Source organism: Aquila chrysaetos, chromosome 5, assembly GCF_900496995.4.
Source record: "Aquila chrysaetos chrysaetos chromosome 5, bAquChr1.4, whole genome shotgun sequence".
Classification (NCBI taxonomy): Eukaryota; Metazoa; Chordata; class Aves; order Accipitriformes; family Accipitridae; genus Aquila; species Aquila chrysaetos.
The window spans coordinates 11304423-11329283 of record NC_044008.1 but is presented as its reverse complement, the minus strand read 5'-3'; the positions used below and the strand labels follow the sequence as shown (position 1 = coordinate 11329283).

General features: G+C 38.2%; 1 protein-coding gene across 17 annotated transcripts in view; it reads right to left on the bottom strand.

Moving 5' to 3' along the window:
* The window catches only part of CACNA2D1 (calcium voltage-gated channel auxiliary subunit alpha2delta 1), a 436639-nt gene that overhangs the window by 100372 nt on the left and 311406 nt on the right, over positions 1 to 24861 (bottom strand). For all 17 annotated transcript variants that reach the window (XR_003923336.1, XM_030013900.2, XM_030013901.2 and 14 more), the window contains exons 8-10: positions 14701 to 14770; positions 13799 to 13849; positions 12621 to 12720 (exon numbers count right to left, since the gene is read on the bottom strand). Coding sequence is in view for 16 of the 17 variants with exons in the window: in XM_030013900.2 (XP_029869760.1) it covers positions 12621 to 12720; positions 13799 to 13849; positions 14701 to 14770 (221 nt within the window). In the remaining variant the exon portion in view is untranslated. The remainder of the gene's footprint in view (positions 1 to 12620; positions 12721 to 13798; positions 13850 to 14700; positions 14771 to 24861) is intronic.

Here is a 24861-nt window from a genome sequence, read left to right as displayed (position 1 = left end):
GGCATTTCCTGAAATTTAAAATGTATCCCATTTCTTTTCATTGTGAAATGTCTATATATGTATTATAGACCAGAGGTAGCAGCGTTCAAAAACAGTAACAGCCTTAGATCACGAAATATCTGGTGAAAAAAATAGTGTGGCATAACATGAGATAAATGTTTGGAAAAAGACCAAATACTGGGCCAAAATCTGCTGTCAGTCAGCTTTGTTAACCTTTCTAACCAATATGATTATCTGCACATAAATCAACGCAAAGCTCTCACTGAGTACAAAAGGATTAATGTTCAGACCATAAAGTACGATGCTGTGCTGCAAATCTCAGAGTTACAGCAAAGAATGTCAACATAGGCTGAAAAGGTGAATTAGCCTTGCAAGATGAACTCATTTATGGTCATTTCATGATGCTGTGGCTAAGTTAGCATGTCTTATTTACTTAAAATTATGTATTTCTGACTTGTACTGAAAATTTCATTACTGTAAACTTCAGCATCTCCCAGAGAAAGCTGGTTGATCTGAACCACTGCACTACTGTACAGCTGCAGTCCTGTTGTCTGCACTGTATGGCACTGCTACCCAGATACACTCTAGAAGAGAGCTGTAACAAGAAGAGACTTTCTAAAAATTATTCTGTAGACTTTTTTTTATTATCACTTGACTGTGGAAAGCTTCTTTCAGTCAAATTCAAGTTGTTTAGAACACAAAAAACCCCTTGGCCAAAAAGATGAATCATAGAATCATACAATATCTCAAGTTGGAAGGGACCCATAAGGATCATCAAGTCCAACTCCCTGCTCCTTGCAGAACTACCTAAAACTGAACCATATACACAAGAGTGTTGTCCAGACACTCCTTGACCTCTGACAGGCTTGGTGCCATGACCACTTCCCTGGGGAGCCTGTTCAAGTGACTGACCACTCTATCAGTGAAGAACCTTTTCCTAATGTCCAAACTGAACTTCCCCTGACACAGCTTCATTCCATTTCCTTGTGTCCTATCGCTGGTCACCAGAGATAAAGGTTTGAGTACTAAACTGTTATCTATAAATTCACTGGGTATGTAAGGTTGCTATTCAGGGCTTCAAAAGCAAGACGAATGTTTAGTCAGTGCACCAAATTACAAGACAGACATACGTTTCAGCATCAGGCCACATAACTGGGGGACGGCAGGGGGCTACAATTTCACCTCTATATTCCCACGGCTTGACTTAAATGTGCCTGTCACCCTTGCAGGCAGAGCAATGTGCCTGGCTGCGCATGGTGCCTGGGGTTCGCAAGCAGTAAGGAGGCTGCGGCAGCGTACTGCTGATGTGTGAGATGCTGCGCTAAGGCAGGGAAGCATGAGATAGGAGGGAAAAGGGTGAGTCTTGAAAGCGTGAGACTTGAGAAGTCGATGAGTATTTTCTTCGTGTTTTGTCTAAGTTAAGAGATCCTTTAGATTCGTACCAAACTAACATCTTGCCACATAAATCTTAAAATTTTCACCTACCAAATACATGACTTTTATAGAAAATATATTAAAAGAAGGGGGACCATAGAACACATAGCCCTCACCCTGTCCCAAACCTTATGGACAGCCTGCATTTTCTTCTTTTTTCATTAACATGGTGAGTCATCTTTCCCCAGAAGAATCATTAAAGCCAGCCCAGCCCAGCCTCTTCAGAACTGGTATGGAATGAGTTCATTGTTCAAGAGATCATTCACCCACCACAGATTTTTAATTATACTGTCACAACGCCCCCTAATAATTGTCTCTTAGTTGGAAAGATGACACAGAAATGCACTTTTGGTTTAGCATCTGACACACCATAAAAACTGACAGGATCAATGACAGTCTGATGAAGCAGGGGTCTCTAGTAAAACTTGTGCTTTGTTAAAAATTAAGAAACTGGAAATAGCCAACAGATTTATTAACCATTTAGTGGAACCATGAGGCAGAGCTATCATCTCATTTTTTACACTACTAAACTACTCATTTTAAATACTACTAATATACTAGAGAGCTACAATCTATTCTGGAAATCGCAGAAGCCTGTGCTGTGTTGTTAGAAGTCTGACTTCCTGACATTTGACAACTACAAGAGGAGACAATAAAAATCTGTATTGATGCCCAAAGCAATCCCTCAAAGTGGGAATGGAGGTGACTTTTCTAGTCATCTGGAATTGTCAGTTGTACTGTAAAGTAATAAATGTACACTTTCCACCAACATCCCTGGTCCTGACATCCTAATATAGAATTTCAGCTTCTAATTTCCATTTCCTTTGGCTCTTCATGCACTCATGTACTCTGTTCCCTGGAATTAACACTTTGTGACAGATCTAAAATGAAACAGATCTTGTTTTAAGATTTGCCCTATTTCTTTTGCAACTCTTTCCATTTCTTTTTTCTTTTACATAACTTTTGAACATTTCCTTTCACAGCAAACTGAAGTTACAGTTAATAACACAACAGTAAAAAATTAGCTGATATGTTAAAGCAAACTGTAGCACACAAAAAGAAAAGAGGTGTAAAAAATCCAAAAGTGATTGATGTTTTTATTCCCGCTGACTCCCTTTTGCATTCTCAGCTGAGCAGAGGTAGTATGATTCAGCTCATCTCATATCAATGATCTTTTAACTGGGAGACCAGTCCAAGGCAGTGGGTCAGTCTCTCCCTACAGCCAGTGGAGACAGACAAGCACCTCCTGCCCGTAATTCGTCCTCATTATAGTCAGGATGACTTGTCTTCTGGAGGTGTTTTTAATTTCCCACAACTAACTAGGCCCTAGGCAATAATTTATAATACAATAAGCCCAGCTTTGGACTCAGAGAGTTTGTATGATGTGAGACATTATGGGATGCAGGGGAAAAGGATTTTTAGAACTGCACAGCACTTACTATGGAATATTTAAGGGAAGAAACAGGGTGAGGAAAGGGATAGATTTAGGTGATTTGGGGAAAATAGAGGGGTAAGGGGAAAAATTGTTGGTCCTGTGTAAATAGTTTGTCTGGCCATGTCTTGCATCTCATCAGTGCAGTCTGTCCTGCCTTCTTATTAAACTCCATTTTTACCTCTTTTCCTGGGTGAGGGACTCTCTATTCTGCGTGTGTGTCTGTGCACGGGTGTGTGAGTCCAGCAACCAGAGTCAGACCACGGGTCGCAGGGCCCGCGTATCCATGGTACGGCAGCTGGAGAGACTGGAGTGTCTTCAGTGTCAGCAACTGGAGTGGACTGTGGGTCACAGGGACCATGTGTCCATGGTACCAGCACCTGGAATGAGTGTCAAGTGCTGGTCCTGGGGGTCTCTAGTAGTGAAACCCATGTGTGTGTGTTGTGTCTCTAAGGGTGAGATCACAGTGGGGGGTTGGCTGTTGGGACCAAGGGAGACCCCGACAGCTCTGCTTGTAAACATGAGATGGTCTATACCAGCAACTGGAGTGGGGTTGTGGCCTCGGGGACTCGTATGTCTAAGTGGCAGCAATGGGGCAGACTGGGATCTAGGGGCAGCTGCTGGGCAAATGGAGTGTCTGAGCCCAGCTGCTGGAGGGATCCACACAGTACACAACATACATATATTCTCACCAGCAGACTTCCATCCAGCTCAGCCAGAGAGGGGAGCAGGATGAGGCTGCTGGCACTGCCTGTGTTCACATGAATGCTCTGCATTCATCTGTGTTACCTGTGCGGCTGGCCTGGTATGTATGTATATACATGCATATATGTTATGTGGTATATACATGTGCTCCGTGTGCATGTGCCCACTGGGAATACATTTTCAGCTTCACTACTGGTTGGATCTGTGGCACGGAACTGTGGCAGCCTCACCTCTCTTGGGGTGTTGAATCTGGCATGATACACTTTCCCCTGACAGGTAAAATAACATAAGTATAAACAAACAAATCCCTAAATTTAGATGGCTTGGTTATTATTTTGTAACTCTAAAATAAAAATAACTTAATCTTCTAAAGGTTTCTCAAGTTTATTTGTAGCTATGTAAAGCTCAGTTTAAATGAGAAATCAGGAAAAATTGTTGAAACACATGCTTTCTTTCTAAATTCACCAGCAATGTATCAGGTACAGCTAGATGGCTTCTGCGTGGGATATGGCTGGCTGTACTTTTACAAAGGCTTACTAGCTTGAGCATAGTTCTCAGCTGAACATGGTAGCTTGACTTTTGGAGATGGTCCTGGTGCTAGCTGTAATTCTCAGAGAGAGAGAAGACTTGACCCTGCGCTAACATCACCATGGTTTTTGTGCTATATTGGTTTTACATACTGGTGTATTATTTTAACCAAGATATTAAAAAAAAATGTGAGCAAGTACCAGAGAGAGTATTATCACTGGGACAGCAAAGTAACACTTCATTTTCACCTCTTTATCATGGACTATTCTGTATACGTCTGTTTTACATAGGTATTTGCTGTTCTGTCTTACTGCACTGACAATATTGTAGGGCTGGTTAAACTGAAGACAACAAGGAATTTATAAGTACACTAGGGATAAGAGAAAGACTGACTACTGAACACATCTGTTGCTAGACAGATATGGCTATACTGTTAAGTATACACAGAAAAGAAAAAAGTACTTGGTAAATATTCCCTATTTACAAAGAATAAGGCTAAAGTATTCATGTCACACAAGAATGATGTACTTTCCAGTCCATTAGTATCTAAGGTGGATGATGAACAACTACTCCGGATAAACACATAAGTCAGCAGGACAAAACAAAAAGAAAAAACAACCAACCAACCAATCAACGAACCAAAACCTTTATGTATTCTTGATTTAAGGCTAAAAGGGGCAATGAGATACTTCTTGCATAGTGTCTCACCACTCACGTATCACTGGTCCTTAAAATTCCCTTGGTTACTTCTGTAATAGACCTTAACAATTACGTTTAGTGGTAGATGTTTGCTTAAAATGCATCTTCCAGGAAAGCATTAAATATTGATATGAAGACATAAAGAGTCTTTCCTTGCAATTTGTTGAGGCATATTAACTATTTATGCACCATTCAAATTTATTGGGCTCCAACTAGTGATTCTCGCCATGCTTTTATCTGACAGTTTTGTGAGTCTATGGACACAAGAGTTTTCCCCAGCCACAGCACTTCTCAGCTGCGATCAAATCAGTTATCAGGCTATTTATTTATGAACTCCAGAACAGCCAAAAAAAGGTCAAATTCTGTGAGTTTGAGAGTATGTCTGAAATCCAGCTTCTCAGATGACTCACTCAGGACTGTAAGATGTTTTCAAGAACAAAGCAATCAACCATAAACCACTTTTGGTCCTCAGAGAAGACACCTACAATATTTTTTTGTAAAATCTGAGCCAATCCTTTTTGTGTTAAATTAGTGATATGATCCACATTTATGTAATAGTATTCAGCCAGAATAAAGGAGTCATACAGTCAAAACCTGAGTTCAAATACTCATTGTTTGCCACCCAGGAGAGAAAGTGAACCATCAATCCATAGATTACTTAGGTGGAAAGTTGTCTCTTGCCATGTCACTGAAGCTGTAGAAGCATTTCAAGTTCATCATGGCAGATGAAGAGATGAAGAAGATTGCAAGAAGTTTGACTCCTAGTGGTCCTTCACTTTTTCTTGATACAAACTGTGTAATTTGCTTTCCTAGGATCAGAGTCCCACTAAAGTCAATTAACCTCATTTCAAAAAAGCCAACTGATGTAACATCATCCTTACCCTAATCTTCCTCTCAACTCCAGCCCCACCTGAAATACTTTAACATAGTGTCATTGACTCCTTTCTCGACTTTCTCTTTAGAGGGGAAGCAAAATGAAACTGTAATTCTGCAGGCAGACAAACATTTAATGATGTTGTTTATACTACCGCATTTCTTGCTTCCATTCCTACTCTCACTAATCCATTAAAAAAGAAAATTCTTTCTAACTTTTTAACAATTGCTGGGTTTCCATTGTTCCCAAATTTTCTCCAGTGTTATTTGCAGAATACTCATCTTCATTACATTTGCTAAACATGTCCTCCAGATCTATTTCCTATACATATATTTCCATAGATACATAACCTAGCTCTACCTGCAGTTATTAGCAAAGCAGAAATTGAATACTAGATTTTGATCACAACTTCGAGCTTTGTTTAACCCAGCACCTACAGTGCTTACTAAACATACCTGTATGAAAATACATACAACAATTCACTTGGTCCCTGAATAGGGAAGGTGCAAGATAATGACCTTCCATTAAGGAATGCTAATGATTTTCCATTAAGGAACACTCCTGTGAAGATGTGTTTCTCTGCAGCTATCATTGTTGCCCCTTTTCTTGAAAATGAGCCATTCAATTTAAGAAACACTGCAAGGTCATGATACAATTAGATGGATTGCCGTTAAAAGAATCAGGAAGCTCAACACTCAGCTCTAAACTTGCCTTTATATCACTTTTCATCGACTATGGAAAAAAAAAACCACAAAACCACCCCCCCCCAAAAAAAAAAAAAAAGGGAATAATAGATGCTGAGGAGACTGTATACTTAATTGGAGCTACTGTGATTCGTTACCTGAAATGTTCCAGAATTAAATCAGTAAGAGAGATGCTTATGCAGATCTACAGTGGGAACTTGATTCTCTATCTTTTTTTAATTTGCCAAATAATGAAAAAGATGGCAGGCATCTTTATATTTTCTCCTTAATATTGTCCATTGTGGAGAATGAGAAAGTAGGGACAGAATTACATTAGCAAGTCTGCTGGCAAACCCCTTCAGACAGGGCTTTTCATCTCCTCCTGTAGATCCACCAATAGAACTACTTCAGTGCCAGTATCTCACACTGATATCATGATCATGTTTGATTTCTGCTTCAAATAGTGATGTTATTTAGAAAAACTAACCACCACTGAATTTTTCTGGGTCAAAATTGAAAAACACAGGAAAAAATTATGTCTTAGTCTATTTGAGTATGCAATTTAATTTAAGGTTCACTAAAAACAAATTAAATGGAAGTGAAAAGGAAACGAATTTTACGTTATTTTTAAAGAAAATTCTGGAAGTTTTTGCCAATTGAACAGAAGTACATTCATACAAATCTAAAACTTCTGGCAAAGAAATCATAAGCACAACAGGCTACCTGGCTGCAAAATATAGCATCCTCCTCCCTTCAATAGGACTTCAGGCTAAGGTTTCCACCCATGGCATGTTTGTTAAGTTTTTAAATAAGCTTAGGGAAGTATTTCTCAGAAGAAAGAAATGTTTCCCTGTATCTAAGAGAATATAGGTGCAATCTGAACTGCAGAATACAGGAAGGAACATGGAGCAGGAAGAGAAAAGAGCCCTTTGATAAATTGAAATGCTCTTTACAAAACTTTTTTTTTTACTGTATTATCACATTTAAATATTTTAATTAGGGAAGCATAACGATCATATCAACTTGTGAATAAGGGGGGCAAAGCAAACAGGTTTGCAACCACTGAGCTGTGGCAATTACATGATAAACGGCTATTAAAAATCAGTGGAAAAAGGGGTGTATCTTCCACAGATCGCTTTTATCCCCAACAATAATTTCATAGGCTAGGTGCATGTTTTTTTCTTTGAAACCAGTTCATCCAGAAATCTCCTTCCTTCTGATTTTTGTCAATGTGCAGAAACCACACAAGAGCAGGAGATGAGCTTTCAATTTTCTCAGAGCATGATTCTATTATCTCCAGTATGCACCTAACATTCAATTTCCAGTTCCTAAACAGTAAATACTAGTTTGGATTTTTACAAAGGCTAAGTGATTTTAAACAGTCCTACAGCTCCTGACCTTTAACACATCTGTTGCTGTAAGGTAGGTTTTTCCTTTTTGTGGTATTCCGCACCTCTAAAGGTTTGAAGTTGAAATACATTTCTCCTGCAAACTGCAGCCTAGCCACAATCATAAACAAATTACACTCTCTGTGTCAACATCTGAAACCAAGTCACTAAATCATAACGTGCTGGGATGGAATTGCTGCCCCTATCATCTACCACTTACTGCTATCAAAGCATATAACCGGATTAGTGGGAAACAGCTGTATTACTCATACATTTAAGCTCTTTCAAACAGCAGGTTTTCTTTCGGCAACAAAGCACAGCACTTCAGATAAGAAAAATGCAAATCCCAGAGGAAATCATGACTTATTAACCCCTGGCAATCTTTACATGACTTAATAGTCCGTTCAACCTCTTTTCCCTGGAAATAAATGCAAGAACTATATTAAATCAGTAGAACTAATGTATTTTAACACATCTACTTTTAAGCTTTTTGTTCCTTAGGATTTCTCCATATACCAGGCACGGTTCATTAAATCATCCTGTCACTTTCTAGAAGTGATTGACATGAGCTTAAATCTGTGTCTCTCAGTTGTGGGCATGAATCATCATACATATGGGTTTTGTGGGACAACATCTTGGCAGAGGTTAGCAGTAAAACAGCTCTCTAGTTAACTCAAAACCTCATTACTAAACGCTGCATGGTTATTAAAGCTAACAAGCCATAAAACAACTGTTGCTTACTTGGCCAAAAGATCCAGGGGGGAAAGAAAATTTGTAGATAAGTTCCAGTTATTGCTAGTGTTCATATATCCATCCTCTAATTTGTATCAACTGAAAATTTTCACCTAGCTTTTTGGACTTTTTATTTAGCTAATGATGTCTAATACCAGGATATTTCAAGAGACAATGTCCTTAAGCAATAACATGAAACATATTGAATAAATCTACATTTCTTTCACCTAGAACAAAATGTTTAAGTTGATATTTTGGAGTCTGAAGAAAGCACTGGAGCTGGACTTGATTTAGACATGCCTTCTTTGTTATGGAATATTCCATTATGAATAATGATCATAGAATCATAGAATCATTCAGGTTGGAAAAGACCTTTAAGATCATCGAGTCCAACTGTTAACCTAACCTGCCAAGTCCACCACTAAACCATGTCCCTAAGCACCACATCTACATGTCTTTTAAATACCTCCAGGGATGGTGACTCAACCACTTCCCTGGGCAGCCTGTTCCAGTGCCTGATAACACTTTCAGTGAAGAAATTTTTCCTAATATCCAATCTAAACCTCCCCTGGCACAACTTGAGGCCATTTCCTGTTGCCTTATCACTTGTTACCTGGGAGAAGAGACCGACCCCCACCTCACTGCAACCTCCTTTCAGGCAGTTGGAGATAGCGATAAGGTCTCCCCTCAGCCTCATTTTCTCCAGGCTAAACAACCCCAGCTCCCTCGGCTGCTCCTCACAGAACTTGCTCTCTAGACCCTTCACCAGCTTCGTTGCTCTTCTCTGGACACACTCCAGCACCTCAATGTCTTTCTTGCAGTGAGGGGCCCAAAACTGAACACAGTATTCAAGGTGCAGCCTCACCAGTGCAGAGTACAGGGGGACGATCACTGCCCTGGTCCTGCTGGCCACACTATTGCTGACACAAGCCAGGATGCCGTTGGCCTTCTTGGCCACCTGGGCACACTGCTGGCTCACATTCAGCCAGCTGGTGACCAACACCCCCAGGTCCTTTAACATGAGGCAGCTTTCCAGCCACTCTTCCCCAAGCCTGTAGCGTTGCATGGGGTTGTTGTGACTCAAGCGCAGGACCCAGCACTTGGCCTTGTGGAACCTCACACAATTGGCCTCGGCCCATCGATCCAGCCTGTCCAGATCCCTCTGTAGAGCCTTCCTACCCTCAAGCAGATCAGCACTCCCGCCCAACTTGGTGTCATCTGCAAACTTCCTGAGGGTGCATTCGATCCCTTCATCCAGATCATTGATAAAGATATTAAAGAGAACTGGCCCCAATACTGAGCCCTGGGGAACACCACTTATGACCAGATGATCTTTTGTATATCACCGTATCTCTAGATGATCCTCAGATCATTTAGAAAAAAGAAAAATGAGATTATTTTAAAATTAGACAAGAATTAATGAACCACTTGTCTTTTAACACAGTACCTAAACCTAATAAATCATCAAGCTTTTCACCAAAGGTATACAAGGAAGAATAAGTGGGAAAAATCTAAGCAGTAAAATGAAGAATTTAATATTTGAATAAAGATGAGATCTCAGACTTTCTAAGAAATCCTCCTAAATGAAAGTCATGTATGTAATTTTCAAAGATCTAACTGAATGATCAGAATAATGATCGTTCTAACACATTGTTTTACTTCAAATGTCAAAATATCTAAATGCAACATAAAAATAAAGCAACATACATGAAAGCAGTATAGAAATTAATACCAACTTTGCAATGGATGAATGCTTTATAAAAGGCCTGTGTATATGCTTTTGTGAATAATCTTAAGAAGAAATAATACTGAGTGTGATAATATATCACCTTCTTAAGCAGTGTCACTTCTGGTACTTAACTTTGATTTGAGACTTTGGCTGGACTGTGGAAAAACTGAGCAATCTAAAGAAAAAGAAGGGAAAAATCCTAAAAAAAGATCAAACTTCTGTGTTCACTTCTCTTGCTTAAAGAATGCCTTGTAGTAGTACAACCATTTGTTTCCTATCTATAGCATACGATTCCCTTTCTGTTGAGAAATAAAATGTCTGAACACAAGGTCTTCCACAATTCTAATATGCAAGTCATCCGAACACATGAAAACATAGGTTATACAAAAATAACTGTAATACTGAAAGATCTAATGTGGACTTTTAAATTATAAGTTCATAACACAAAATAGCACTTTATAAAAGATTTAAACATGCCATCCTCTATTATGCATATTTCTGTGAGTGTTGCCTTCCTCTGAGGATGAACACAGCACAACCAAAAAGTCCTCTTCGCTTCTGCAGTCAAATATCTGATGTGTACCTCCGAAGTTCACTCAGAGAAGAAAGGTCCTTACATACTGTAAGTTACAAATGACTGGGAAAATGTACTGTAGAAAATATTCAAAGATTTCTAGTTATTTTTCAACACAAAGACCAACCTTGGGGCCTTGCTAGAATAACACTGAAGCTTAGCTAATAAAATACCCTGAGCCTAAGGAAGGCTTAGCATTAAGATACACTATTTCTGTTCAGCTGGGAGCAAATGAAGGAAAGAGTTTGGAAAGCTATGTAAATCAGGAAGTAGTGGGGGTCCAGATTTTCCAGTGGTGAAAGCTGGCACAACTCCACTGAACACAGTAATCAATTTCCAGAAGTTTAGGATTACAATCCTTGTTTTTTTAAAACCAGTGAACCTAACAACAAGGTTTCAACTCTCTGATGTCATTACAGAAAAGCTTACTTCCTTTAATAATAATAATAAAAATAATAAACATTAGTTCCTTTTTTCACTGCAATTTAGACTAAAGAAAATGGTCTAATCCACTATTAAAAACTTTAACAAAGGAAATTCCATTGTGAATAAAAGCTTCTCTCTACTACATAGAGAAAGGTCTAGCTAGACTGACAGCAAACGACAAAGCAATAAGTGGTGTTCAAAGCGATTTCTGATAGTGATATTTCAGGTCTTTCTCCCTGCAGCCTGGCTACAACACATCTGCAGAAGTTGAAAATTACCTCCAAAATCATTCCAGTTACTCACCATGCAGGATGTCTCTTGTCATTAAGAGTAGGTCAATGTTCCCATCCTAAATCCTTAAAATCAAAGCTCTACAGTTCAACAGCTTAATAAAAAAACAAAAAAGCCTTGCCCAAGGCTAGAGCATGACATCTAAGGTATCAGTCTGAAAACTGGAAGTTGCCCATACTATATTCCCCCTCCCCAAATCTATTTTATTTTGCCTTCAGCTTTCTTGAAAACCGGGAACTCTCACTTTAAATTCCAGGCAAGTATTAGAAAGACTAAAATGCCATTCAAAAAACCCCCCAAAACTATTTTAAGGAACTATTTAAAACTCTGTTATATGGAAACAGAAGTTTTAAGTCTGGTAGTCAAGTTTGAAGTGTAGTAATTATAGGTAGTACTAAAGTTTCAGATCATGTTCTGAAAAATCTCAGCTGCTGAAAAGCCAGCATCATCTTCATTTGAAAATCCTTACAATCCTACCCTCCTCCTAACAATCCTCTGACTAATGCACATCACATACGTTGTCTCGGAATGCATAAAATATGTGGATTTTTAAGTTTCTTCATGGATTCTCCCCTCTATTTTAACACATATTACGCGAAAAAATTACTTTGCTACCCACCAAGTTGCTAACTGTAGAACTTCTCAGCAACACCTCTTTGGCGGGTTAGATGTATGGCTGTACATGTTCTGTCATCATGCATCTATCAACACAAGCAACCCACATATCTGCTGTATGGGATAAGGAACTTCCCCCTACCTCCTCTGTATCATTTTATCTCACACCACAATACAAAACCAGGGAACCACCAATTATTTCAAGAGAATTGGCAGATACCAGTCAAATCGAAGATGTGTTACACAGACCAGAATAATATCTTGGAAAGGAGAATTTGGCTACACAGAAGTTTGTTTAAACTTTTGCCCTTCACTCAAATGTATAGATAGCAACAAATCTAGGAATTTCATTATACGTTACAAGACAACAGGAAGCTAAATGTGGTATTTTGCAATATATTTTAAGTCTCTTAGCAGCTTAACATTCAAGTATCTCTTATCCGGCATTAAAAGTAGTTTGCTTATGGCTTTCTTGACAATGCAAATTTTGTGGAAAGAACAGATACTCACTGACACTACATTCACAAAGTCGTCATCAGACAAGGTCTCTAACATCTCAATGACCGAGGTGCGGATTAGTTTCAATGTCAATCCACTGACACTCCCGCTCCTAACAGAAATCCACAAGAAAACGGAAAAGTTGAATTTAACAAGTTTTATTTAAAACGTACAAAGAAAATACAGAGCACCAACCAGCACTCTCACCAACTTTCACACTAAAACTGTCAATAATTCTCCTGTATTCTCCCACTCATCATTAGTGTTATTACATTATTATAATAAAAAATTAAGTCCAAAACTGGCATTCAAAGCCTCAGTCCTGTGGCTCAGATGAAGTCATAATGGTACATAATTTCCTCATTTTCACTTCAAGAAATCTAAGAGAGCTTACCACCTTCAACAAATGCATTATCTAAACACTTTATACTCCTACACACAGATTTACAGCTTTTAGATTTTCAGATACCCAAATGACAGCTTGTTTGATTCAGAGCAAAACCTAAGCTGAAGTGAAGAAATAATAAAAAAACTCAGTGCTGATATGAAAGCACTTCACCACATTTAAAAGCATTAAATGCAAATTCTCCTACTGAGAATTTTTTCAGCATAAAGTAATGTTTGACACATAAGGTTCAGTGCTTCCTTCAGTCCTTCAACATTAGCTAAACAAAGGAAGCCTTGCCAAGGCAAAGAGAGAGTTTTTATTAATTTCTTTGCTCACTTTCTATTAATGTTTTATAGTAACCAAACTTGGCGATTTTTAAATATGTATTGTAAAACATGCAAAGTCTGCATACGTTCTTATCTTTCAGGCTCATGAAATCATGATTAAATCTACTGTAATGCCTCTAGTCATTTGTTTGTAGGTTTGTGTTTTACAACAAATCTTGGCATGCACATGAGAAATTTTCAATTGATTAATTCAGTAATTAAGAAACTGAACGCAGAATAATATTAAAATGATTAAAAAACACTTCCTTGTCCCCAGTTTAAATAACTTTCAGGTTTGGTTTGGGCTTTTTGAACTATTTTTTCCTGTGTATTTATTTTGTTCATACCAAGATTTTTGATCCTTGCATATAAGGACTTCTTAATCCTCTCTCCATTTTTCAGCATACAGAGATTTGTTCAATATATCTAAGTACTTTTATCCCTCTAATGTCAATATCCAGACATTAAACACTTACGCATCAACTAAAATAAGCATGTCTTTGGGAGATGCAGCTCCTTGGATATACCTGAAATAAATAAAGGGTATGAATGACACAAATCTGAAAACACATTTGTTGCATGTGGTGGAAGACACTCTGTGATCTCTAAACTAAATCTAGCTGAACCAACAAATCCCCCTGTTATAGCTAGTAGAAAACCATGTACTATCATTTTCTCTCCTGCTGTGTCTTCTAAGTAAACCAAAGTATAAAACACATTAGCAAAGTCTGGAAGTAGGATATACGGATCAAAATTCACTATTTTCAGATGTCAATAACTGAAAAACATGAATGCTATTTCAGAGCTAAAGATCTTAATGACAGATGAATTATTACGTCAGCCCAGTTTACAGAAAAATACTTCATCCTTTGAAAGAATATATTCAACTAGTATGAATCCAGGTATCGATATGCATTATGCCTTGAGAGGCTTACAGAAAAAAATAAATCATGAGAAACAATCCCACTGTTCTCTTGTCTTTTACCAATCTAGTGATTTTTTTGCTGGTCTAAACCACCGAGACATTTTTGTAAACACTTGCAAATGTCTGGAAGAATGGCTCAGTCTAATAATCTGAATTACATTTGATTTTGGCACAAAATCAAAGTTTTAAATTTCCTTATACCTATTTGGTAGTTATCCTCCTACTAAAAGGTCTATGTAATGCAATGGTACGATGCATGATAGCGGATACTGCATAACAAGTAGTATGATTTGAAAACTGTTTATTCAGAAGAATTAACTGAGTTTTTAAAAAGAAAATAGCAGTATCTAAAAGTAAGGACTATTAGAGATAAATAATCAGAAAAATTTGTCTTTACAGTCATATCTAGAAAGTAAGTGATGTATATACATCAGTCCTTTGAAGAAAGCTTACCATGGTCTTCTGCGAACATCATACAGATCTATCTTGTTTGGAGTTCGACTTTTATCTACCCATGGGGAAGCTAAAAATGAAAAAAAAAAAATTGTATAGTATAAATTAAAAACTTTATCTTAAGGATTTTAAATACAATAATATAATAAATTAATATCATAGGTTTTGTACTATATAAATATCAACATTTGGTATGGATAAAAATGAATTTGTGTAATCTGTTTTTGATTATATGAGCATATAATATAATTCAATAAAACTATATAACACCTCAAAGGGCCAAGTTGTGTTGAAGAAACAGTTACTGACTATAATTGACAACTGACTTCAATGGAACCAGAATTTCAAGCAAAGTACTTTGTAAAGTGAAAAAACTTTTTTTTTTTTTACAAGAAAGTACATAATTTTAAAAACAGTTATAAGTTAATTAATGTTGTATGCAATAACACTGTACTGTTCTAAAGCTCAGTTATGCATCTACAAAATTATATGCTGACACAAGAGCTTTATCTAAAAACACAACTTAGAAAAGTAACATGAAAGTATCATATTTTCTGAAAATAAAATGAGATGGAAATATTCGTGCCTCTGTGAAGAAAATGCTAAGATTAATAACCTTTTGCAAGTATTTAATCTAAGCTTTACCATAATTTTCAGCATGGGTAGGAATCTTTCTTTTCCTTACTGAAAAACAAAATGAGCCTTTCAAAAATATTTGACAGCTTAAGGAACACAAATAAAAACGTGAAAAGTTACATGAAATGAAATAATGTTCTGCAATTTGCTCTCTCACTGTATGCTAACAGCTTTGGCAGAGCTACTTCCTGACATTAATCTTTTTTCTGTCTAGGAAATAAAGAAAGATATAGACAACTCCAGGATTCTTCCTGAAAAAGCATTCAACTAAGACAAATGGGACAAATTATGATGCATCTATCCATGAATATAAAAGAAGCCACCAGCTTAGAGTAGCTGCCTATTTTTTATTTTCCTAAATGAACCCTTTCCTAAGTGACCATAACCTGAGTTGGTACATCAGTTACCAGAACATTTAAACTGAGCATAACCCACAGGACATTTATCAGTATACATTTATCAGCCACAGAAAATACTGTTCATTGTTGCACACCAGAAGAACCTCAAACTCTGTACCAATATTGTCTATGATCTCACACTAGACCACCTGACAGGTCCTTTGCAACCTGAAGGGATAAGGGTCTTTGAAATTTCCAGAAATGAGGGAATAGAATTTTTGAGACTGGTATATGTGAAATTTGTAGCTTAAGTACCATTACTTAGGTATGCACAGGTTAAATTCACCAGTATTTTATGAGCCTGAAGCTGTGGTTAGCACATGTTCAATCATGGACTTTTTGTGTCTGTCCAGATTAACCCATCCACTGGAATTCCATCTGAAGAATCCATCCTTGAAATGCATTCCCTCAGACTTGCAAAATCTGCATCCAATGTACCCGCCAACACTGCTATACCTTTGCCCAAACTTTTGGTCTTTCCACTGACATCCAATATAAGGCTATGCCCTATCAAATCTGTCCCTCTTAATCAACCCATATCTTGGACAGTCTTCATAAACAGAGAATTATCTGAATGTATGTATCTGGATTTATTTCAAAACAACAGATAAAATGTAATTTACACTGCTAGAGTGACAATAACTTAGCAATTTTCACTAAGAATTGAATTGAAACTTTTCTTTTTTTAATGTTATTTTTTTCATACAAAAGATAATTCCAACTCCTTAACTGCATTCTCCAAAGCAAAGAAATGGTGGTTCAAGGAGAATTTGAATGCAGGAGCTGAAGAAAAGTGCTACTAACATCATCATATTCTGCTGTAACAGTGGATACTGACATAGTATGAGAGCTGCAAATATACATTAATGTAATATCATGTAACAGGTAAGCACATCACTTCCTTGAGGTCAACACCTGTTGCCTAGACAGAACACACTTCAGAACTGGGCCTTTAGACCAAATATAGTGTGGCAAATCTTTCAGAAACATGAAGAAGCAAAATTAATACTAACTTAAAAGTTGTGAGGAAACACGGAATAATAAAATTTGAAATGCCTGAAACTTTCCCTATTTCCAAAAGCACCAAAAGGCAAAAGTTTGGGTTTTTTTAACTGGAACACAAACCAGAAAAGCACTTTTTAAAATTTTTTTTTCTTTTCTTTTCTTTCCCTCTCTTTATGGAGAGAATGTTCAAAAATTCTAGTTGAGACAGAGTAAAAAAAAGGATCTGAAGACAAATCTTTCCAAATCAGTCTTCAGAGGAGGTCCTTCTATTAAGGCTCGAGCAACTAAGCCTTGCACTCAGTTCTACCATAGTTTTTCAGTAATTTCCTGGATTGCAACAAAGTTCAGTCTGTCCCTTTCTGGCTACATCTATATTAGTAAGTTAAAAAAAGCACAATGGAAGGGAAGACATTCACCAGTATTAGACTAAGACCTATTACAAAGGTCCAGTTATACACAAAAGAAACTGTGAATAAACCACTCGGCACACTACTTACAGTCCATCTAATCCTTTTGGAGATTACTGTGAATGGTAACGCTTAACATTGTTTTTCATTTTGGGAGACAGACTGAGTGGCAAACACAACAGCTAAATTCTACTTCTCTTTCACTAGCTTGGCCCTTTCAGTATGCACAGTCCTGGAAAGATTGTCAGCAGCTCCAGAGAGATCTGGAGAAGGTCTTTAAAAACAGTACCTCTTACCATGCCATTAAACCAGTATTTTCTGTGCCCCACGTCAATAAGTTTCTTTTTCCTAATTAATATATTATCTTCTGTTGAGACAAATATAACAAGCACCTATGTGCTTAAGTTTCTGTGTGAGGAAATTTTTCTGGGTTTATGCTGTGACTACAAAATTTTTCATCAGATATGAATGGGTGCTGGATCATACAAACACTAATTAAGAAATATAATGTTTACTGAGAAAATTAGTTCTATTGATCTTTATGATGTCTTCTACAATGGTTTACGTAGTCTAGTAGTAAGACTCTGCATGGCTAAACATAAATAAGGACTCAGCCCTTAGTATCTAAAATTTCATTCACACCAAAGAAGTGCTAAATTCCCTCTTCAACCTCAAGAATTAACATGACTAAATTACTCATTCATCCTAAGCTCTCTCTGGATTAACACTTTTAATTTTAGATGGCTTTGAATGGTCTCAAATCTATTCACTGGTTTTGGTAACATTCTGAGTATTTAAGGATCTTATTGAAACTGCTACTACTAGGAAACTGAAATTCCCTTAGAACATTTGATCTCCAATGATCTACTTTTAATTTACCCAGATTTCATCTTTTAAAAAATCATTTTTTAAAAGATGACAAATGCTTTCTATGCATAAATAAGTAATTATGTATTTATAATTACACAGGAAATAATTAGAAGGGATGGAGATCACTGAAAAAGGCATGCGTTGCCTTGGTCCATATACAGAAGACACTATAAAGCCATTTGGGGAAACTGGCTTACATCTTACCGACAAAAGATTACATGGTCTACGATGAAAGCAAAATGAAATACACAAAAAGATGATAACACAGTTTCCTAAAAAGCTAAAATTGAAGATGAAGGATTTTGAGATTTACAGTTTTATTTATACAACCTATTGTTTAAACCATGCATTTTAATCAGATGCCTTGGAACCTGGCTTATCGAATGTCTTGAAGAAGTCAGCCTCACCATGTTTCATTGTTGCATACTAACGTCTATGGCCACACCACACAGTTTTCTGTTGCATACGTTACGCTTTAGTCATGTTCTCCTTTGATGATTTTCTTGTTTGGCATATGGTTAGATTTGACATTTTATAAATTAGTCATTGGATTTGATACCCTACCCAATTCTGCTGTTTGCACTATGGAGATACAGGCCTGGCTATATTTCAAGCAAGAGTAAGGCATGCTTTTGTGTTATTTCTGCACATGTGGAGTGGAAATCCTGAGGTTTTTTGATGTCGTGGTTCAAGCCCAGCTGGCAACAAAGCACCATGAGGCCACTCGCTCACTCCTCCCCGCCGCCCCGGTGGGATGAGGAGGAGAAAATATAAAGAAACGTTTGTGGGTCTAGACAAGGACAGGGAGGGATCAGTCACCACTTATGGCCAAGGGCAAAAGACAGACTCAGCTTGGGGAAAAACCAAAATCAATTTAATTTACTACAAATCAAATCAAAACAAGGATAACGGGAAGTAAAACCAAACCTTAGAACACCTTCCCCCAGCCCTCCCTCCTTCCCGGCTCAACTCCACTCCCGGTTCTCTCCCTCCTCCCCCAGAGCGGCGCAGGGGGACGGGGAATGGGGGTTGGGGTCGGTTCCTCACACGCTGTCTCTGCCGCTCCGTCCTCCTCAGGGGCAGGACTCCTCACTCCTCCCCTGCTCTGCTGTGGTGTCCCTCCCATGGGAGACAGTCCTCCGTGAACTTCTCCAAGGTGACTCCTTCCCACGGGCTGCAGTTCCTCACAAGCTGCTCCAGCGTGGGTCCTTCCCGCGGGCCGACCTTCAGCCACAGACCCCAGCGCGGGCTTCCCCACGGAGCCGCGGCCATCTTGGGGGGCATCCTCCCCCTGCTCCGGCGTGGGCTCCTCTCTCCCCGGGCTGCAGGTGGGCATCTGCTCCCCCGCTCCCCTCCGCGGGCCGGGGGGGACAGCCTGCCGCCTGGTCTCCCCGCGGGCTGCGGGGGCAGCCCCTCCTGCCCGCCTTCCTCCCTGACCTCGGTACCCGCAGAGGGGCTCCTCTCCCGTCCCACTCCTCTCTCTGCTGCAGGTTCCCCTCTTAACTCTGCTCTCCCACAGGTGTTACCGCCATCGCTGGCGGGCTCGGCCTGGGCCAGAGGCGGGTCCCGCTCGGAGCCGGGGAAGCTTCCAGCAGCTCCTCACAGGAGCCGGCCCTGCGGCCCCTCCGCCGCTACCAAGAGCAGTTGATTACATGCAAAACCAATTCATGCAGTACAGAGGTCATCACAGGGTAAAGCCTATGTGAAAGTGTTCTTCAGGAAAGGGAGACCTTGGCTACATCTGCCCACTTTTAATTCATGAGATGATTCCAGAGGCATAGGTGAATGCCATGGGGGAGGCCTTCCTGACCGTCCTGACAAATGAGACCTCAGTTATATTTGCCCTGCTCTACTGGTTAGGTATACATGCACAAGGAACACAGAGGCACAGAAGAATTATTAACAGATTTACATCCCTGTAACACATTTGGGGAAAGAGGCTAAAAGCTGATAGTAAGAGAGGTAACAAATGCCAATTTTCAAATCCTAGACAGCATCATCTTATTCTGACTCAAACTTCATTCCCTTTCCATCTTAGAGGGTTACTAGGTAGTCAACCTCAATATAGCATTTACCAGGTTAGGCAAACAAATACTTGTTAAAGTCAAATTTCACCTTGCTACTTCTGAAATAAACATTTATGTGGATATTCAAAACATCCATAAATACAGACTATTCAGTTCCCTGTGCCAGATTCAATAAAGTCTTCCTCAGATGGAGCAAAGGTGCAACCTACAGCTTATACTTTGCCTTTAGTTTCATATTTCTTCTCATCTTTTAGTAAACTTAAGTGAACAAACCTGCATTTAGGTATGCAATAGCCCACATTAGTTAGGAAACATGGTATTCCTCAGCTTATTACTCAGAAAGAAGTCAGGTGAATTTTGGCGTAGCAGCACCTTTGCAGAATTAGTTATTTTTCAGTAAAAGGTGAAAAGTGGCAAGACATGGTAGCTAAAAATAATAAACAGCCATAACTTTAAGAACCCCTAATATTAATTGTCATAAAGTGTTTTGCACCGCTATACTCAGGACATTTATATCATAATGATGCCTTGGATTAATAACCGATTAGTACTATTTCCCAAGACAGAGATTGTTCCTGACCAACTCTGTGCTACCACAGAAGATGTTCAGTCAAGACTGAACGCAGCCACTTCTTAACTATTTTACTCAGATAATGATTTAAAATTGCCAAGAGCTAAAATTATCTTCAGGTAAAATCTATCTAACATAGACAGCTCTGCACAATGTCCTCTGTAACTTTTATAGCACCATCATCATACAGAAAAGAGAGGATAATCATCTCACAGAGTTTTTTTCAGAATGTATTACCTGTGCGGTTATGGGCAATACTGTGCTCAGTTTCATCCCAAATCAGTTCAGCAATGAGCTTTATACAGGAACAGTCCATACACAAACAAATCCATTGCTTTATTGGTCCCAATATGCCAAAAGAAATGAAAGCGATTTGAACATGTAACACATACTGCAGTCTGCAACTTCAAATTAACTTCTCAAATGGCTCTGTGTTATCTCAGTTCAGAGGCAAATATTTTTGCTTCCACATGTATGAACTGAATTGCATCATCAATAAATGTGTTGTTCACATTGGTTTCACCTGGGCTATCTACCATCCTCCCAAAGGGGGCTGGAGTATCAGAGCTTGAGGAGAAGAGGTACAGAAGCAACAAGATATTTTGTTGGGTTTTTCTCGATGTTGTTGTTTTTCTTCCGTAAAAGCAAATCCTGGAGATTTCGATTTGTATCATAAAACCACAGAGATGGTATGAACTTCAGCATGAAGGTATGGTGGCCTCCTGGCTGCAATTTCATTAACTCACTAGAAATAACGCATTATCCTGTAACTGGGTGGATCTGCTTGCACAACTACAACATTCAGCACATCAGTTTTTTTTAAAAATAAGCCACAATTAAACGTATTGTAAGATTTTCAATATCATGAGTATGGTTAGATCCAAATCATGTCAGCCCATGTCCTTTCCTCCCAGATTTCAGTGAAAAAAGGAAGTGAACAATGTTCAGAAAACCTTATTTCAATGAAAAAAGTAGAACTATCCAACTTATGCACTAATGGCGCTAATTGATAATTTATAAGCCGCATTACTGGGAAAGTGTTTTGGGGTTTGTTTCGTTTTTTTTTTACTTTAAAGGCTCTTTTAAATGTTGAGTTGTTAACAGGAGTTGACAGCTATAAAATATAAAACCTTTTGTAAAAAAAAAAAAAGGTGAAGTTCTCGGTTTTTCAAGGCTTTTGATTCATTTTGTATAGATTTTTTAGGCTTTCCAGTCTCTTAGTATCTGCTTCAGTAATGACTTTCTCTGGAGAGTTCAATATCATGGCCGCAACACTATTGCTTGCTGTTAATGGTTAATGCAAGAGCAGCTGTGCACAGCAAGTCCTTCATTTGGAGAGATACCATTTTATTTTATTTTATTAGAAATTGATTTTTAAAGCTTTTCCATTATTAATTTGTCTAAGCAGGGAATGCTCCAGTAGCTGAGTGAGACCTGCTTCACTGAGATCTGGAAATAGGTTCAAGATTTTTGAAAAAAAAACCAAACCAAAAAAACCCCCCAAAAAACCTTTTATGAAGGGGAAGAGAAAATACTAGCTCTTCTCTATCTATATTTTTAACCCAAGAATTTTAAGACTTTAGGGACAAATTTATTTTTCTGGATAACCAGTGCTGCAGCATTATCTTTTCTTTATCTGTGAAATTCTCCATTTAACACCTTGTAAACCCTTATTACATGGGAATATCCTAGTAAAATACTGGCATGACCAGTGCAAAGAGACTTTTCTCTAATTAATTAAAGTTCCCATCATATTATACTTATTTATTATATAGATAAACAAAGTAAGGCTAAATACAAGGCAAATCTACAGTAAAAGGTAACAAATACAACAGTTCTTTTCACTGTACTCTTCAGCACTGATATTCCAAAGATCCTGAGATTAACACACCTGCTGATGTTTAAACAATGCTATGAATTTAAGTATGAGTTAATGAATATAATGGCACACTGAATCTTAAAAAATCTCTGTGTTACACATATTCCTGGCTTGAATCCCTAACCTTCAGAAGATCACTGAAGAAGTCATTTTATCTCTCTATACCTGTTTCTTTTATCTGCAAAATGAGGACAGTGATATTTTTATTACTTTTAATCCAGAAGGTGTTTTAGGGATGAAAATTAAGCTGTGTGTTATATGCCATGCAGTATATATAAGCCCTGCAGCATAGCATAAAATAATCTAGCGGTGTTTGAGAACATGAAGCCTCCTAGAACAGGACTGGAGAACCTTGTAGTATAGAGGAAACAAAACAGGGTCTAGTGCTGTCCATTGGGAAAGGCTGCGAGCATGTGTTGTCCCTTCAGTCAGACCATGGGGCTGACTAAAGGACGCTAATAAAACTCTGGCTTGTTCCATTTACTAGTACAGACATACCTTTAAAGCTGAGGGAGCAGATGAGCATAAGAAACAACTGTATGCATGACTAAGACATGCTCAGATGTGCTTAAAGTAAGAAATTAAGATTATGTAGACATTCAGTTTCAAAATTACAGCCTTGTTCAATATCTACTAATCTAGCTAAGAAGGACTTGAACTTCACAGATACTTTGCAACTTGAATTCAATACTTCTCAAGTAAACAAAGTCATAACAGGACTGCCAACATCTCAAAATGCTACTTCATGTATAGTTCACCTGGAAGTCTGGTAAAGAGTCGGTCTCCTTAGGAAACATTATTTTTCTTCCTGAGTATGAAGTTCCTAATGTTCACCTAAGAAGCTGGTATTGGAGCACTTTTTACTGGCTTTCCCATAGTTGTATGAGCCTGGGCAGAGCCAAAACAAAGCCCTGCTGTACCCGTTTCCTTCCTTCTCCCACCCTTCTTCTTAGACATAGGTAAGGTCAGATGAGGATGACAAATATGTATGTCTAGGTTATGTGATAAGAAAAGGACCACCGAGCCACAGGCTGGAGGCTGTTTTTTCCTCTTTGAGAAAACCAGAGAGAAATCACAGAGTTATGCAGCGCTTTGGGAGAGTGGAAGTTGCCAGACATACTGTTTTGTGAAAACAGGTTTTAAGTTCCCAAAGCCCCCTGTTAAATCTCCAGATGGAAGTGGGAAGATGTGGAACATTTGGGAACAGTACAGTATTTCTTTTTCAGTTTTATTTTTATTATCAATTGTCTCAGCTTTTCTGATCTTGACCAGGTGCGGCACATTGCCACCTTCAGCACACTGCAAACCAAATACTGTCACACCGAGTCTAGGTTCAACAATTCTCCATAAAAGATACTGAATCTATCCATGCATCATCATCGTAAAACCCACTAACTGGAATCTGAGACTATCCATATCAGTATTACCCTTTCTAGTATTACACTGTGGCAAATATGATTTAGTATACTTCCCCGAGAGAGCTAAGCCGGTGTTGCTGACCAAACAGTTTTTCATTACTCATCATTCATCTACATCAAGTGTGTGTTCTCATTTGAGTAACCCTTTGCAGCCAAACTTTCTTAAGTGTATCTATTACTATAACTAGAAATTCTTCAATATCACATTTAACTGCAAATAAATGTCTGCTGTCTGCAGTCCGAAACAGAATGCATCCTTTACTAAGGATCTTAGCCTTACAAAAAAAAACAACCAAAAAACCCAGAGAGAGGTGGTATCTGGCAAAAGCCACATAAATACAAAGTGTTCTTTAAATTTGTTTAATTAGTGATTGCTACAGTGAAAATAATATGCTTCCCATTGCAGTATTTTAATGAAACATTGATTAACAATTATAATCCTCATTACCTCAATAATTAAGAAGGATTTCATGATTAAAAGAGGAGCTGGTTGGTTTGTACCTACACTTCCAAGTAGCCTGCCAAAAAATTTGATATTAAATTGTTCCTGCAGATAGCTGCTTTCTAAAACCTAGAAGTAAAATTAGCTGGGTAGATGCCTCACAAAATGTAAGTAACTTAATATCTGTCAAACCATATTAAACTACTTTAATTAAATTAATTTATTTTTGTGTAACAGATTTGTCCACTGCTCTGTGGTTAATTATAAATTAGATCTGCATTCTGATCTATATTAAAGTACCTTTCTGTCTACATGGAGTCAACGAAGTTCTACATGTGCAAGCCCACAGGGAATGGATTCAAGATTAAATAAATAAATAAATAAATAATTTTTCAGACTCCTGCCACCAAAGAAAAATCTCTTTGGAAACAATATTACAAAAGAAAAACAAAACCTGACCTATGTTACAATTCTAGGTGGCCCTGCTTCAGTAGGCGATCCAGGGGAC